This window comes from Sciurus vulgaris (genome assembly GCF_902686455.1).
Source record: "Sciurus vulgaris genome assembly, chromosome: 4".
In the NCBI taxonomy this organism is placed as follows: domain Eukaryota; kingdom Metazoa; phylum Chordata; class Mammalia; order Rodentia; family Sciuridae; genus Sciurus; species Sciurus vulgaris.
Genome location: NC_136464.1, coordinates 95,243,570 through 95,262,681, shown reverse-complemented (window position 1 = coordinate 95,262,681; position 19,112 = coordinate 95,243,570). Strand labels below are relative to the sequence as shown.

The 19,112-nt window shown below is 37.1% G+C and overlaps 1 protein-coding gene across 7 annotated transcripts in view; it reads left to right on the top strand.

The window, feature by feature from the left end:
* The window catches only part of ANKRD26 (ankyrin repeat domain containing 26), a 124,705-nt gene extending 113,920 nt beyond the window's left edge, over positions 1-10,785 (top strand). For all 7 annotated transcript variants that reach the window (XM_079136807.1, XM_079136811.1, XM_079136810.1 and 4 more), the window contains 2 exons: positions 8,904-8,949; positions 10,066-10,785. In XM_079136807.1, coding sequence (XP_078992933.1) covers positions 8,904-8,949; positions 10,066-10,196 — 177 coding nt within the window. In that variant the 3' untranslated portion in view covers positions 10,197-10,785. The remainder of the gene's footprint in view (positions 1-8,903; positions 8,950-10,065) is intronic.
* Positions 10,786-19,112: the final 8,327 nt, after the last annotated feature.

Below are 19,112 nucleotides of genomic sequence, written 5' to 3'. Positions count from 1 at the left end.
AGGGTCTAAGTACCTCAGAGGTATGAAATTAGACTACCACATACAATGAACATTAAGTACTTAAATAAATTATTAAGCATGATTCAAATATAAAATGTTCTAATTTGTTACCAGAAAAAAATCAAGAAGTATATCATTTTACATGAGAATGATAAATGTAATATAAATGAAACTGCAATACAGAGGAAGATTTGGAGAGAACTTATTTTCCAAATTTTTCTGGATGAAAGCAATGGGTTTTATTTTGTTTTATTTTTAGTATTTCTAGACATATTGAAGAATAATTTATTTTTAACTTAAACTAGCAGTTCCAAGGTATACATTATTTCCTTGTGTAACATTAATTTGCCAAGTCATAGTAGATATTGAAAAGCACTCTCCTATCAAGATACATGTCTGTATAGTTACTGCAGAATACCTTGAAAGTTTTTTTTTCATATGACTTTATTTTATTTATTTCATTTTTTTTTAGTGCTGAGGATCTAACCCAGTGCCTCACATGCATTAGGCAAACACTCTACCACTGAGCTACAACCCCAGCCCCGTCAAAAGGTCTTATATAATTGTCATTTACAAAATTTTTAAAGAAAGAAGGTCCCTTCTATAATTGCAAGGAATTTGACTATTTCTGTTACCATCTAAACTGATAGAAAATGGTAAAGTTTTTGTTGTTTTGGTTTGAGGTTTCTGTTTTTCATTTTTTGTGTCTTGGGTTTTTTTGTTCATTTGTTTACATACCAGGGATTGAATCCAGGTTCACTTAACCACTGAGCCACCTCCCTGCCCTTTTTATTTTTAATTTTGAGATAGGGTCTCACTAAGTTGCTTAGGGCCTCACTAAGTTGCTGAAGCTAGCTTTGAACTTGCGATACTCCTTAGACTCCCTAGTTGCTAGGATTACAGGAACATGCCAGCACACCCAGTTAAATGGTAGGTTTTTGAATAAGGTATTATAAAACAATAGACATAAAGATTACTTCTATGATTCCAGAAAGTAAGATGTTATTAAAAACTAGCGTTACTGAATCTTTTTACCCATTTTCTTATTTCCAAGTTTTTAATATTTTGGATTATTTCTATTGTGAAGTTCTATCTCATAGCATTTTTTTTCTAACTTTACATAAAATTGTTATATTATTGCTCTGTTGTGATTTCAGTTGTACTGGTTGTTGACCAAGTTTTCTCCATGTTCTTAACATTTAATACTTATTGTATCTGTTACCATCGTATGAAATTTAGCCTTGCACTTAACACCATTGTGGTGGCAATTACTACGTATGTTTTGCCAATTTTTGCTTTAGTTTTTCCATTCTAGTATAAACCTTGGATGTGGTTCTATAAAACAAACACATAGTTTTATTGGTTCTTTATTCATTTTTATTATTAAAAAATGCAAAGTTTTGGCCTGAACAACAGATATATTATTAGATTTTTTTGTACATAGAATTCTGTTCTGATAACTGAAACCTTTTTCTTTAACAATTTTTTGTTTCAATATTTTTTTAGTTGTCAATGGATTTTTTAATTTTATTCATTTAAATATGGTGTTGAGTATCAAACCCAGGCCTCACACATGCCAGGCAAGCACTCTACCACTGAGCCTGGACTTCAGCCCTGAAATTTTGTTTTGTTTTGTTTTGTTTTTGGTGCCAGGGATTGAGTCCAGAGCCTCATGGGTGCTAAGCACACATGCTACACTGAGTTATACACCCTGCCCTGATAAGTGAAATCTTGAAAATGTGTTCCCATTTTATAGAAGATAAAACTTAATTACCTAACACAATGCTTAACACACAGTAGTAACTCAGTAGATATTCTAAATAGGGAACTTTCCCCTGTGTCCAGTGATGGTAAAGATGCCTCCCACATGTGACTTTTAACACTGAGCCACATCCCCGGCCCAGTGATTGCATTTTTCATTTTTGGTGCAGAAAATTTGAAAATTTGAAAATTTTCTCATTACTTATTTAAGTATGGTTCTACTTCTCAAATTTCCATTAATTTTAGCAATTCTTATTCTCAATGTGGCTGTCCAAATAAATCAAAACCAAAACAATATTCCTGAAACTTGAATTTCTTACGTGAGGGAACATTGTGTCTCCACAGATTTGGGGTCATATTTCTTCCCAAGTAAATATAGACCTGTTTGCATCACCAAGGAAATGCCCGTTTACTCAGACTTTTAACTCTAACCACACTCATATAGTTGTTATTACTCTGTATGCTTATTATCTGAAGGCAGAGTTAAATAAACTTGTTTATTATATCAGTTAAATGTGCTATAATTACTCCAGTCTTCATTTCATTTTCTCTGTTAAGCCAAACGCCATTTTACCCTTTAGAAAATTCACATATTCTTTCAACTTCTTCCAAATTTCTCCTTTTGTTCATTTTTCTTCACAGTGTATATATGGCTCTGTACTTAATTCCTCAGCTTCTCAATTAACAAAGGAACAAAATATGTGTAATTCCTCCATATATTAGCCTATTTGTAATTTGATAGTGAATTGCAGTGGTTTAAAGGCCAAACAACTGTTTTCATTATATTTAAGAGGATATTTTTATAAGATGTGGGTGTTCCTTGAAAGAGAATGATACCGAAATTTAATTTTTAAACATTGTTACTGAAAATATATTAATGGTGGAAGGTGTATGTGTGTGGCATTATGTATATTTATGAAACTGTCTCAAAAGAGAATGCATCATTATTTTCCAACATATAAGCTCAATTATCATTTAATAAGAGCCTGTCAATAAATCTCTTAAGTAAACATTTATTTTTATTGTGCTTTGCTACTATTGATTCATTTTTTACTCTCTCTAACATCTTTTAACCTTTCCCCTGTATAAAATAGGAATCGTTTTGGAATGTATACAGTAAGAATATAAAAAGAAGAAAATACTTCTCTAAGTTAACAGTCATCTTCCTTGGGGCTATTGGGTGGTAGGCAGCAAATGACACTCTTCCTCCCCTTCTGAGTTCAGAATATAGGAGTCCATCACAGGGAGATCAACACACTAACTTTATTCCTAACATATAACAACTAATGGAAGGTTGTGGCTTAGTTGTGCAGCCACAACTGATGCTACATTACAGATGAGATGCTTACAAAGTTGTAAGTAGCAGAAACAAATATTTGACCCTAACTGCAGAGATGACAGCAAATCTGATTTCACATTACTGTGGATAGACATACCTCTTCAAAGAGATGGCAGATTCAGGCCAGTGCATTCAGTGTGCTTCATCTAGTTTTTACCCATTAGGTAAATCTTCCCTCCTCTCATGAGGAAGGTAGTGAGAAAGTAAGTCCTCACTTGAGACCAGGGAATGAGGTTCTCCTATCATTTCTGCCTAGATTTAAATTATAATTGAAATTAAACTCACATCTTTATATATCCTGTTATCGCTTTATATAATCCAGTATCCCTTATATATCCCTTAATGATGAGAAGTTGGCAAGATATATGCTGAATAGTATAAACAAATGCTTTGTGTATTTAATTTTTCTATAAATAACTCCATATGGATAATTTATTCACAGAATAATTTTTGGTACATTTTATTTGGAGAAAAATGAATAGTTCTTTTAAGGAAGAATTTTCTGAGTTTACAGTTGCTTAGTTCAATATGATAATACTTCTCTTTTGAGTTCCCTGTTCTGTGGTTTCATATCTTTATGCTTTAAAACTTAAGTTTACTTATCTCCTACTATTAGAAATTATTGTATTAATTTGTATTGATAACTTTTAGAACTTATAATTTATTAGAGAGCTACTCTTACATTGTAGGCTTCAACATTATCAAACCACAAGACAAAGTTTTACATAATGAATTTTCTCTGAGCCACACTTAAATATGTCTCTCTCTTTGCTGAATGTGAGAGAGGTAGCTGCAGAGAACAACAGGCTCATAAGAAGACCTAAAGCCCATTCCTGACTTGCAGCCAGTTGGCTTTGTGACCCAACTAACCTAAGTCTGAGTTTATTTTGGTTCTTATGTAAAATTAGGGTCTTACTAACTTTCATAATTTTCTAAACACTTTTTCACAATAGAATTTTTTTAAAAATGACATGAAACTGCATTATATAAAACATAGAAGTAAAGCTATCTGACTAAAGGAGGCCAAGGGGTTTTAAGCTATGACTTCCTTAACTCTTTATCCTTCAGTCTCATCCTTTAGTATCTTAGGTTTCATAGTTTGAAAACTGCCAATTGGAGAGAATTCTTCTAATAAGCTAAATGTGTGGTACATTATTCTATTCTGTATCATTTTCTCACTTTTTTGAAAGATGGAAAAGTTTACATGAAGTTGCAGGTGTTCTCCCTTTATTAAGGGTATACTTTAGGCTTCTTCACCACCTGAAACAATGCCCACATAAAAATGAGAAATGAGGAGTTCTTTTATTAAATATGTATTTAACTTCATAATAAGATAACTTTTAATTTACTATTAAATATGTATTTAACTTCATAATAAGATAACTTTTAATTTACTATTAAACATAACATGAAGATTAGCAACTTAATAAACTTTTTTAAGTTCTTCTGATAACATTTAGTTTATCTTAAGCTATTTTCCTTATGCATTTCAAAAGGCTTTGGTGTTGAATATGATTGCCCACACCTGTTATTCCAGCTACTGGGGTGGCTGAGGCAGAAGAATTTCTAGTACAGGACACCCTGGGCAACTTAGAAAAATCATCTATTAAACAAAACTTTTAGAAAAAAAGCTGGGGATTAGGTCAGTGATAGAGATTTGCCTAGCATGTGTGAGGCTCTGGATCCCCTTATCTAAGAATAGGACAGTGATTAGTGTCACCAAGATACATTTCTTTTTTTATTTTTATTTTTCCTTTCATAATCTGTTACTGGTACTATATTAAACCATTCACCTGGGAACAACAATTCTGAATTTCTACTAAGGGAAACATGAAGAAACTCTGATCTAATGGGAAAATAAGAATTAAATTAAAAGCTTTTTTTTTTTTTTTTTGGGGGGGGGTACTGGGTATTGAACCTGGGGCACTTAACCACTGAGCCATCACCGTACCCTTTTTTTTTTTTTTTTTTTTTTTTTGAGACAGGGTCTCCCTAAGTTGCTTAGGGCCTTGCTAAGTTGCTGAGACTGGCTTTGAACTAGCAATCCTCCTGCCTCAGCCTCCTGAGCCACTGGGATTACAGGTGTGTACCACCATGCCCAGCTGAAAGGCACTTTTTAAAAGTTATTTAACATTTGTTAGATTTAACTTGTGAGCTAAACCATCCCAGCCTCTCACTAGCCAGAACAAAATCAAAGTTTTCAGCACTCAGGACCTTTATGTTTTTGGGTGCCCCTCTCCAGAGCAGTCCCCTCCCTCCCGTGTTCTGAATTTGTCCTTTTTCCCTCTCAGCTTTCCTTGTTTTGTATATCTTTACCAAAAAGCAGTTGCCCTCAGCTGTCATTAATGATGTAAAGTGTAGTTTCTCTTGTGCCGGGCTAGCTCTTATGCAGGGTAAGGGCGCGGAGTTAAGACCCATACTCTGGGAGTTGGGTGGAAGCAGGCTTGTGGCGAGGAGCCTGCAAACTCATTTATTGCGGGAACAGCTATATATTTTATAGGTTTCTTGCCCAATCACAATGCACCACCGGGAATCAGACCACCAGGTTCCTATACGGGTTCCCTTGGTAACACTGAGTCAATTTGGGGAAGTTGTATACTTTCGTAGGTGGCCAGAGTGGAATGCTCCTCCTCACAGGTTTTCCTGTCGGGTCTGAATGTGCGAAGGTTTTCCTTACACACTTGAGACGTTCACTGCTGCCGGCCAAGAACTAGGATTTCTCCCAACAGTAAAGTATTAAAGGGTTAGTGAAAACCTGGGAGGAAATTTATGGAGGGGGAGGTCACTCCATATCCAGAAAAGAGGTAACTACTTCTACCAGGTGCTCTTTAACAGATAATAGAGTGAAACAGACAGTATTTCCTCATGTACATGTATGACTATGTGGCCAATGTGATCCTGCAATATGTATAATTAGAAAAATGAGAGTTTATACTGTTCATATATGATCTATCAAAATGTATAAATGCATTCTACCATCATGTACAACTAATTAGAAAAAATAATATTTAAAAATTGAAAAGTTTGGAGGAAAAACTGCCACTTAAATTTGTTATATAACAAATATTCTCTAGAGAGAACGTCCATATATTCAGTACAGGGCTGAAGACTTTGCTAAGTAACAGAATGCATATTTACCATGCATAAAGCCCTGAATTCAATCCCCTGCACAAAAAGAGGGGTGGGGAGGAAGGAAGAAAAAAAGAGAGAAAAATGGATTTCTTCAGTATAAAACACATCTTTTGAAAACAAAATTTTGTATTATGTAAGTATTTGTGGATGAGATATAAAGACATAATAAAATGTATTACCTGTAGGTAATGACAGTAGGAGAAGGGCTTTGTAGTGAAAAGATAATAACATGACAGTTGCTTAATTCAAGTCTTACAAAAATATATTTTACATTTGACATAATGTTTATTAAAGTAATATGATTCTTTCAATAAAGACTTCTTTCATCCATTATTGAGTTGTTATTTGTACAAGACTTGTCTATAATGTTGCTGTCACAGAAATTTTAGAGAAAACAGTGGCTTAAAATATTAGGAAACCTATCCATCAAAACAATTTGTCATACCACCTAAAATTCCTAAAGACTTTAGATACCATTGTCATCACTGCATTTATTATGTTTAATATCTGTGTTAGGCCTGGTTTGGAGCACTAGTAAGAGAATATTTTTTCTACAAAATATTTAAGAAGAGCATTATAGATTCGGACACCTGCAATATAGTTTGAAGTATTCCCACACATTTCATAGTTAAGTAGATAACTATAATTGATCAGTGTTTCAAAAAATTGATTTGAATTTCTGAAAAGAAATCAGTTTCATTTGAAGAGCTGTATATTTTTTTCTTTGTTTCCAAATGTAGAAAGCCATGAATCGATGAAAGTTAACTTTGAAAACTGGCTCTAACATATATTTATGCTTTGTTTAAGCAAATTTTCTGAAATCTTTGCATCCATATTAACATAGAAATGTTTGTTCATAATTCAAATAGTATAATGTTTTAAATCATTTGCCAGTAGAATTTTTAGATAACATAATGAGAATACCTCTTTATCTGTTTAAGATTCTGTGCTGAGAAATTAATAGCATAGAACATATGTTAAAGTTTTAATTTTCTAAAAGTAGACAATGGAAGTTTTATTTTAAGAAAAAATCCATTTAAGTGAAAAAATGAGTCAACTTTTATAAAGGGCAGAGTTTTGCTAAGAATCATGAAGTCATGCTTTCTGTATAAGATATGAGTTGAACTGATTAACCTTTATGTTAATAAAACAGCATCCTTCTTAGGAGTCTTAACTACCTGGGAAAAGATAACACCCAAGAGTTTATATCATTACTGTAATCACCTTAATAGTAGTGTATGGCTTTTAAAACCTTAGAAATTTGAGTCTTAGTCTGCAAATTGACGTTTTAGATTTACCAAGATAAAAATCCATCTGTCTGCTGAATGTATATATGTTAGATGTGGCTTTAGATTCTGTCCCAGGAGCTTAACATTGCGGGCCCTGGCAGCAGCGGGAAACTCCTGTGAATGTAGTGAGCAACTGGCCTGGGTCACCATGGCCTGACCTCAAATCAGCTTAAAGCTTTAAATCCTCTCTCAGAACTTGCACTTCCAGCTTCTCCCCTTCCTAGTGAGAGAGGAAGTGGGAAAGGGCTAAATATAGCCCTAGAGGCTCATCAGAACACTTGATAACTCTGGAGTTTTTAATAACTCTCAGGAGGGGCATGTTCTGCTAAATGCCAACCCCAGAAATAAGAATTACATTTCAAACAGTTCTGACCATTCTCAGCCTTTTTTAGTGCTTGCTTGTTCATCCTGCTCCACTACAAAGGCTAAGCTTAAATGCCCTTAGCCAGGCAGGCACACTCATGTGTGTGTTATTCAGCAATGTTATGCAGAAATCCACTTGTTGAGATAGATAGTTTTAGGATAGGAAATGAAATTGCCTCTCAGTGAAAGGAATGGCCTGAGCCTGCTTCCTATTTTGATTTCTTTTTAAACGGATGGTACAGCATGTCTATGTGGCGGTTTGTTGCTAAACTTCATATAATGTGTGGTTTCAATTCAGCTTGAAAAATTATCTCCTTACACTGTTAGTATTTCTACTTTGAATCCTTGGCATTGCGATGGAATTAGTACTTTTTAAAATGTGTTTGATATGCTAGGTATTGTGTGCAATTTAAACTTTTTTGCTTTTTCTCTTTTCTAGTCACGTGCTTCCTTTTACGACAAGCCTCTAGAAATGTTTTCTGAAAATTACTGAGCCCTTTGTGATGCAGATGTATTATTGAGGGAATATGTAAAATAATCGTTTTAACAAAAGAAATAGATATTTAAAATTTAATAATAATTCAGGAAAAAGATCCCTTTTGTAAAACGTGGTTTATCTTTGGATTCAATGTTTGTCTTTGGTTTTACAAAGTAGCTTATATTTTTAGTATTTTGTACATAATATGGTAAAGTGTAGAACAATTGCAATATATCAATAAAATGGGTAAATTTTCTGGAAAAAAAAATCATTCTGAAATGATGTATACTTAATTGGCCAGTATTATTTATACTTTTCATGAGATTAAGCTAAACATCATTGCACATATATATTCTCTATTACCTATACTAAAAATAGGAATTTTATTTAACTCATGTAATTTTTGTAAAGTAATCCTCAAGTTAGGTGTAGTTTCTAAAAGTCTTATTTAAAGGCCACATGTTTATAAGTGATATAACATTCCCATAATAATGTCTCTTATTTAGCTTAAACATTATTAATATTATTTAACTTATTTCAGATGCAGCAGAAGTTGGAAAAAAGTATAACTAGAGAACTAAAAGAAGGTATGTTGCCAAAATTTGTTAAATCTAGTTTATTTATGAAATAAACTATAAATTGCAAATGGCATTCCTTTCCTTTGTTTAATGAATTCTGCATTAAGTATTATTTTCTAATATACACCAAATGAAAGATATAAAACATAGACATTCCTAAGGAAAACTACACTTATTCCTCAGTTCTATAGCTTTTAAAATTTTTCAACAAGTCCATGTAGCTCTTTTCTTTTCTCCTAACACTTTCTTCTTTACTTCTGCCATCCCTATAAAACTGTCAGTCTGCACACTAAAATTATTCTTATAAAAGAAAGGTATTATCAGATGCTCAGGTCTTTGACAAAAACCCAGACTCATCTAAGTAATACTTAGTCAAGCAATGAAGTTCATGTGACAACATGATGTCTCATTTTAAATCTCCTGTCACTTACTTAGTCTTTGGATTATGTTTTGCCCTCTGGAAAATTCCTTATTCCTTACCATGGACTAAAAATACCCAAACCAATTTGATTCTTGGCACTTACCTTATTCAGAAAGCTTTCTCTCTCTATCATTTAGTGTTCTCTGCTTCTTTGCTCTAGCTTCTAGCCACACTGGATCACTTATAATTCCACAAGTGTTCTTCCTCACCTCTAGCTGTTTGCATGTACTTCTTCCCTCTTTCTGTCATACCTTGTCCTTGTCCTTTAGGTTTCAATTTATGTGTTACCTCCACCAAAAAGCCTACAATATTGACACAAACTGGGATACAAGTCCCTTCTCTATGTTTCAGTAGTGCCCTATTTTTCATACTTGTCATAGCATCTGTGATTCTATGGCACTTGCCTGTTTGTATGTTTTTTTCAGGTTGTGGTATATGATTATTATAGTGACCTGTATCATCTTGTCATTACATTACTTAGAACATGGCTATTGAATGGTAAAACCAGAAACTCTGATATCCAGCCATAATGATAATCCAGTGTACAACTATGGGCAAATTATACTTAATAGTGATTTTGAATTGTAAATGTACATACATATTTTTTATTTTTATTAACACTGATAAACTTTTCAATTTTAATTTTATACTATTTACATAAAGAGTATAATTATGATAATATAATTATTTCTTTTTCTCTCCAGTGGCTGCTGAACTCGAATCTGGGTCCTTTAGAGCTTCTCCCCTAGGATCTACTCATAAGTCAAGTCAAGATCAACTTTCAGAAGCATCACAAGAATATGTAGAGATTTTAAAGAAAAAATATATGATCTGAAAGATAACATTTCATTTATCAGACTGTTTATGTAACATTTTAACATTGTTTCCCAGACAGGTATAATGTGAAAATTTTGAAGTAAATTATTTTTGGCCATCATATATGTATGATGAAATTACATATAATATTTTAAGCTATTTCTTGGCATCTGTAACTTTTAAGTGGATTTTGCAAGTGAAAACTAGTGTTATTAACTTTTGCATACTCAAATTCCCCAAATGACAGCTGTTTAAACAATATCCAAACAATTGTCTTACCACTAATATTTTGGGGGAATGAAATATCATTTCATTGATAGCTTAGTTGTATTTTTCAATTTTTATTAGTATATATGGGTCTAGAAATTTAAAAATAATTTTGGTATAATGATATTGTAGCCCTTGTTGATGTTTTAATGTATTACAATAGTAACACTACCATCAATCTTATATAATTTTAATTTTATTGTATTGTTTTATTTTTAAGCACTAATTAATAGTTCTTTCCTAATGAGGAAACATTTCCTAAAAACAGTAAATTATCTTATGCAACTATAGCATAGTGATAAAAGTCAGGAAATTAAAATTGGTTTAGTATTAATATTTAATCTACAAACCTTATTCATATTTTGGCAGATATCTCAATAATAAACTGTATATATCAGGTATTTTGGTAACAGTGATGCAAAGCTGATTAACACACAAGAGAACTTGAACATATAAATAATTATTCTAAGGGTGAATGGAGACAGGTAATAATCAGAAAAATGAGCTACAAGATTTAGGGTACTGCCACCACTAGGGCATATTATCAATACCAAACAATATAAACTGCCTGGAGGGCAAGAAGAGATAACTGACTGTCATGGAGCTGGAAAGGGTAGGTATGGTGTGACCAACCTATAGTCCTTTTCAACCACTAAGTGCAGCCAGTGAAGAAACCAGGTGAATCCTGGAGGATGACTGTGTACTATTTTGAACTCAATAAAGTAGTTCCCCCACTGTGTGCCACCATTGCTTCAATAGCTGACCTGGTGGACCAGTTGACTAATGACATAGGGATGTAGCATTGTGAGGTAATTTAGCTAATGCTTTCTTTTCCATAGATATTGCTGCTGTCAGCCATGATCAGTTTGCTTTCACCTAAGATGAGCAACTTGTATGGATGACAATGCCTGTGTAACCAAAGACAGACATTATCTGGTTTAATACTGATACAGACAAAGTAGCCAGTGGGCTGAACTACAAGCTGTCTGGATGGTGGTAGCAAATGAGGTATTCCCCATAGTGATGTGTACTGACAGTTGGGCAGTATACTAGGACTTAAGACTTCCACAAGCAGTAAGTCATGCATCATCCACTGTAGGGGCAAATCTAGACCAGCAGAAACAAATGACTGTTTATCATGTTACAGGACATGCATTTGTAGTAGAAAGGGAAGTTTTGAAAAAGTCATTGATTGTGCTTATCAGTATTTATGCATGCCTGAGCATCACAGTAACAACTTTCCTAGCTGTCTGCCCCTTCTCCCCTGCACACCCTCACTCCACATCACCTATCTGCACTCTTTCAAAAATCTCTCAGCAGCAACTTTAGAGTAGTTCATGGCAAGCAGACTAAACATTTGAATTCTTCTCTAAGTCACTGGGTGCACCCACAGCCAGACCTTCCATTTCTGAATCCCCACATCCTCACAGGACTTCTGTACCTCAACCAGGCAGCAGAAAGGGAGAAATTTAGGAACCACAATTAACTACACCAGGAGAGAAAGTGTCTGCCTACCCAGAGGTGCCTGCCCCGACTGGTCACCTCTGCATGTGCATCCCCTGTTTTTCACTACAACTATCAATGTCACTGAAGCAGACCAGAGACCCCCACCCAGAAGACCCTCACCATAATTGTACTTGTTTACAGAATATCAGCAAAGATTTCTACAAAAGAGCGCAGGTTAGAACTTCCTATTTCCTATTGCAAGAGCTAAGTTTAACTGAGGACTTGCTGACATTACTCCTGCTTTTGTGGTAAAATGTGTAAAATCTCTGCTCTTAAAAAAATGAGACAAAAAGACACTTTTGGAGAATGCAAAGAAAAAAATTATATTTTTGTGGACTTCTGCAAAAATAAAAACCTCCAAGACCCCTACCCACCCCCACTGAGTATAAAGTCCAAAGAATTTCTAGACCCCTGGTCCAGAGAAGGAAAAGCCAGTTCGGACTGGCTGCAGCCAAAAAACCTGCTTCCTGCTAATTCCTTGGGTGTCCGGCCTCATCTGTCCTACATCATTGGCAGTCCAGATGGGACAGTGAAGTTGAAGATGACTTTTCCGCCTCTCTTCAGTCTGGGATCTGGCTTCCCCAGGATTTTAGAGGATAAATGCTTCTACTTGGTGCACCACTGGAGATTCTTTGCCTATAGGGGAGGTGACTCACCCAGTGCCCCAGAGCAGCCACCCCAAAGCACAATGGAACCCCTGAGGAGCGGAAAACAGGAATAGGGAACTTGAACCACTGCCCGACTGAACAGGTAGGACTCAGGTCCATAAGTGGTATCCCACCTGACTTTCCCATAGAGGCCTAAGCAGCTTGATCATCCTCTGAGGGTCCCTGAGTAACCTCCTAAGGAACTGGAGCCAAAAAGGACCTAGGGGAGTCACCCAGGCAGTCTCTGTTTGGGGTCAGCAAGCAGAGGGGAAACTGACTCCTTTGGTTTTGGAATTTGTGGAATTGCGGTGGTATTGAAATTTTGCTCTAACCATGTCTATGTGAAATGAATGAGACAGACAACAGAGGGGTTCCAACCTGACCCAAGTGCTGAAACAAATATGGAGTCCCAATCCACAGTTCTGTGGTACCTAATACAGTCTGAGGCAGAATTCCACCAACCAACATCTAGGTGGAAGCTCCAGGTCAGGGTTTGTTGATACCGACCCACAAGGCTAAGAGGACCCTAAGTCCCAGAAAGGATAACAGCCAGAGAGGGACAAAACAAATCTTGTCCTAAGTGTGCAATACTGACACAGAATGGAACATGGGAGGCACACAAAGTAAACTCAAGTCTTTTGAAATGTATGTTAGAAAACTAAGAAAGGTGTTAATGGTAAACATAGGGTGAAATTCACTCCACAAAGGTTATATACTCTCTGTGAATTAGAATGGGCCAACATCTGAGGTGGGATGGCCATCAGAAGGATCTTTAGACAAACGTGTCATTAGTGAGGTCCTTTTAATAGTTGTCAGAACCCCTGGACACCATTCCCTTATGTTGATCGCTGGAAGAGATAGTACAGAAACAGCCCCTTTGGTTGAGATCCTGTCTGTAAGGACAGTCCAAGTTGATGCTATTTCAGACTATAGTAGCCTCTGAGACCCAACTAAAAGAAATCAAACAGAAAAATCTGGCAAAGATAAGACAGAAAGAAAACCAGTGTTTCCTTGTAAGCCAGAGAGAACCCTTTGCCTATGTTGTCCAGAAGGGAAACATCTGAGAGGGACAGTGCATTTTGTGTGCCAGCCTTTCACCATCAATGATCTCTCGAACTGGAAAAATCATACTCCCTCCCAAATGGAGACACCCTGGGCCATGATTGAGCTGATGCAGTCCATTATCCAGACCCACCAGCCTACCTGGGTTAACAGAGGAATGCAGACACATGACCCAAGAAGCTTTAAAGTGGCTAGAGGAACATGCTGTGAACACAAGACAACATCCAAGCCTATACCCAGGCCCAGTTCCCTGACACAGAGCTAGGGTAGGACCCCAACAAAGAGGAGGACCTCCTAAAGATAAAGAGATATCAAGAGACCCTCATAGGCAGCCTAAAGGAAGGGGGAAGGAGAGCCCTAAACATGAATAAGATATCAGTACTCCAAAAGCCTGATGAAAGCCCTAGCCAGTTCTATGAATGACTGTGTGAGACCTTCTGACTCTTCACTCCCATTGATCCTGAGGCACCAGACAACCAGCAGGTAAAACAAGCCCAGAGAGACATTTGCTGAAAACTCCAAAAACTGCAGGACTTTGCTTAAAAAAAAAAAAAAAAAAATGCCAGTGAGCTGATTAAAGTGGCCACCACAGCTGAGACCAAGAGGCTCAATGAGAGGCAGATCTCCTTGCAACCACACTCACTGAAAACCCAGAGGTCACTCAAAGGGGAGTCCCACCACGACAAGGCCAAAACAAATACCAAATTGAGGCTAGACGTAGGGCTGAAGGAAGATCTAAATGGAAGGACCACCTTATCCAGGGACAAGGCTGAGACTAAGCCAATGTGCCACTGCCGTCAAGAGAGCCACTGGAAGAGAAAATGCCCCAAACTGAAGGCTATTAACCTGAACCAAGCTGCCACGGTCTTCAAAAACTCACCAACCATCTTTGGGATGATTCAGGCTTCTAATTTAAGAGCCTTTCCTGTAAAACAACATGGATGCCGGCCTCTGATGTGGATGCACATTGCTCCAATATGTAGATGCTCTGTTGCTGGCCATAGCAACCTGAGAAAACTGCACAAAGGGTACACAACTGCCTCTCACTCTCCTATGTAAAACTGACTACAAAGTCTCAAAGGAGGAAAGCCCACATCTATCAGGAAAAAGTCAAGTACCTTGGTTTTTATGACTCAGAGACAATGGCAACTGGAGCCCAAGAGGAAACAGACAGGTCTGCTCAATTCTGGTCCCTTCTACCTGATGTCATATCTAAAAGTGCCCGTGTGCTACAAATTCTGCCAGATATGGATTCTTAACTTTTCAGTTACAGCCAAACCCCTCTATGAGTTCACAAAGGAAGGAAAACAGGATCCTCTGATGTGGGGACCAAAAACAAAAGCCTTTGAGGACATTAAGCAAGCACTTACCAGTGCACCTAGACTATGACTCCCTGACCTCACAAAGTCTTTCTCTCTGTGTTCATGCATGGTTTGGAATAACTGTAGGAATCCTAACTCAAATGCTGGGGACATGGCACCATCTGTTGTTCTATCTGTTTAACAGCTGGACTCTGTGGTTCAAGGCTGGCCACCTTGTCTATAAACCCTTGCAGCCATGGCCTTTCTGGTGTTAGAGGCTAACAAACTGACTATGGGACAGGAATTGACACTCTACTGGCACCGTATAAAGGACCATATTGGCTGACTAATGTGAGGATAGTCAGATACCAGGGCATGTTATGTGAAAATCCACATGTCTATATGGAAGTCATCCAGACTCTAAACTCAGCAACTGTGCTTCCCATTGGGACTGGGCAACCTGATCACATTGAGGTCATAAGATATTCTCCAGTAGGCTGGACCTGACAGACCAGCTCCTCAAGGACCCTGATGCAGAGTACTTCACAGGCAAAAACAGTTTCATAGACAACTGGGTATACAATGGTCACTCTGGACTCTATGCACAAAAAGCAGAACTTATTGCTCTGAGCAGAACACTCCAGTTGGCAGCAGGGATCTGTGTAAATATCTACACAGCCTTTTACCACCCTTCATGTTCATGGGGCTTTATATAAAGAAAACAGCCTAATTAACTCAGGAGGAAAAGGCAAAAAATATGGACAAGAAATTCTTAATTTTCTGGATGCAGTGTGGGTGCCCAGAAAAGTTTCAGTTATGCATTGCCAGGGCCACCAAAGGGGAAATACTACAGTTGCTCAGGGCAACTTAAGAGCAGTCAGAAACTAAGGTTAGCTGCCTGCAAGAAACAAGAAGGAAATCCAGCCCCAGGCTTAAATGCCATCCTTCTGCCTGCCCCTCTGACAGAATGGGAGCCAAAATACTGTCACATGAAAGTAATTGGTTTAAGACTAAAAATGGAAAGTATCTCCCAGGTAGATGGTGGAGATTTTCCGATGGCCACAAAACCATCCCTGAGACTCTAGCCCCTGCCTTCATCAGGCAGTTCCACAGGGGAACAAACAGCACTTGAAAAGCCAAATGGGGAGTGGTGCCTAGTCCAGGACCTCAGAATAATTAACGAAGCAATTATTCCCCTCCACCTTATAGTTCCTGATCGGTACACTCTGTTATCTGAGATTCCTGCAACTGCTGCTTGGTTTACTGGTGTTAGATTTAAAAGGCGCCTTTTTTTTTTTTTCTTTTTTCTTTCTTTCTTTCTTTCTTTTTTTTTTTTTTTAATATACATCTAGAATCAATCACAGTATCTGTTTGCCTTCCAGGAAACAGATAATGGATCTCAATTAACCTGGACAGTGTTGCCCCAAGGATTTCGAGATAACCCTCACCTGTTTGGACAAACCCTAGCTAAGGACTTAACAAAATTCAGAGATAAAACATCTATAGTTGTTCTGCAATATGTAGATGACATCATTTTATATGCCTCTACCCAGGAGGAATGTCAAAAGGCCACTACAGAACTCCTAAACTTCTTAGCCAATAAAGGTTATAAAGACTCAAAAAAAGAAAGCTCAATTATGTCAACAACAGGTTCAATATTTAGGATTACAACTGTCTCAAAGAACCTGCAAACTAGGACAGGAAAGAATAACCCCCATAGGTCCCAGACTGTAAGGCAGTTCAGAGGCTTCTTAAGGATAACTGGATACTGTAGGCTTTGGATTCCTGGGTATGGGTAATTAGCCAAGTCTCTTTATGGCCTCCTTAAAGAAACTACACCAAGGAGCAACCATCCTGACATGGGAACCAGAACATATTAAGACCTTTAAGACATTATAGGGGGTCTTACTCCAACTCCCTGCCCTCAGATTACCTACTGAAGAAAAATTTAACCTGTTCGTCACTGAATGAGGAGAAATAGCCCTAGGAGTGGTCACAAAAAAGAACAGACCTGCTCAATAGCCAGTAGTTTATCTCAGTAAGGAACTTGGCGTGGTGTCTCAGGGATGGTCCCACTGTTTGTGAGTAATTGCAGCTGTAATTACTAGTCCCTAAAGCAATCAAAAATCACCCTGGGAAGAGACCTTATTGTCTACACTTCCCATGATCTCTCAGGGATTTAAAATACAAATGGAGGACCATGGCACTCGGATAGTCACCTTCTAAAATACCAAGCATTATTTCTAGAAGGACTCTTAACTCAGATAAGGACTTGTTCTAATTTAAATCCAGCCACTTTCCTCCCAGAAACATTAGAGGAAAATCCTAAACATTACTGCCAATAGGTCCTAGCTATAAATTACTCAGCCCAAGAAGACCTTCAAAGTCTTCCCCTGTCTAATCCAGATCTCACCATGTTCAGATGGTAGTTCCTTTATGGAACAAGGAGATCACCAAGCTAGATATGCTGTGGTAACTCTACATGATACCTTAGAGACATAAAATTTGCCCCCAGGCACAAGTGTACAACTCGTAGAATTGGTAGCCCAAACAAGAGCACTCAAATTAGGGGAACAACAGAGAATTAATATTTATACTGACTCTAAATATATCTACCTAATTCTGCATGCACATGCAGTAATTTGGAACAAGAGAGGATTTCAAACAACTGGGGGAACATCTATAAAAACTATAAACAGATCTTAAAACTATTAGAAGCTGTCCATTTACCCAAAGAGGTAGCAGTAATCCACTGCCTAGGACATCAAAAAGGAATAAATTAAATAGCAGAAGGCAATAGATTAGCATATCAACAAGCCAAAGAGACTGCTAAGGGAACTTTACAACAAATAACAACCTTAGTGCCTCTAATATGAACAGGCCTTCCCCCAGATATAAGACCTCAATACACCCAGGAGAAAACACACCAGGCCTTATCTAAAGGAGGTATTCTCTTACCTTCTGGGTGGATTCAGATGGAAGATAACAAATTTTACTTACCCACTAATTCCCAATAAAAGATTTTACACACCAGCAACCTTTCATCTTGGAGAAGAAAATACTCTCAAATTAACTCAAGAGATATTTGAATGAAAACATATTTCAAAAACCATCCAACAAATAGTCAAAGCCTGTGAGACATGTCAGAGAAATAACCCACTTAACTCTACCAAAAAGCCCCCAGGACTACAAAGGACAGGGAAATTCCTGGAGAAGACTGGAGACTCAATAATTTACTCACATGCCTAAGAGCAATGGGTTCCAATATTTTTTGGTTATGATAGATACTTTTACTGGATGGACTAAGGCCTATCCCTCCCAAACTGAACAGGTGGGAGAAATAGTCAAAGTCTTATTACAGGAAATAATTCCTCGATTTGGGCTGCCCTACAGCCTCCAAAGTGACAATGGAGCAACTTTCAAGTTAGCAGTCACTAAGGGAATATCCAAAGCCCTAGGTATAAAATACCATCTCCATTGTGCATGGAGACCTCAATCTTCAGGAAGGGTAGAAAAGACAAATGACATACTAGAGAGGAATCTAAGAAAACTCACTCAAGAAACTTACTACCCATGGCCTAAAATGCTTCCCTGGACCTACTCAGAATCAGGAACACCCCAAAAACTTTAGGGCTCAGCCTATTTGAGCTGTTACACGGGAGGTCATTCCTAAGGAACAATATCCTTAAAGATCAGGAAACTGCAGGTTTAATGGCTCATTTCACAAAGTTGACAAAGTTACAAACTGAAATCTGTAACTATTCCATATCTGAACCAATCAATTCTCCACCTATATATGAGCCTGAAGATCTAGTTATGATCAAGACCATACCTTCAAATTCTCCAAATCTAGACCCTATTTAGAAAGGACCTTTTCCTGTAATCTTATCTACCCCCTCTGCAGTAAAGCATTGAGACAGGAGAACTGGATCCACTGCTCTTGAGTTAAAGTCTGCCATTCTCAGCTGACTCCCAAAAAAACTTCTTCCCAAGGAACTGAGGAATGATACTCCTGCACTCCAATAGAAGACCTAAAATATCTCTTCCACAGAGATATTTTCTGCCTCTCTATTTTTATTATTGTAGACAGATCCACTAAAACTAACTCTCTTCTAAATTGGGTCCAACATTAGGCCACTAGGTTACAAAAAG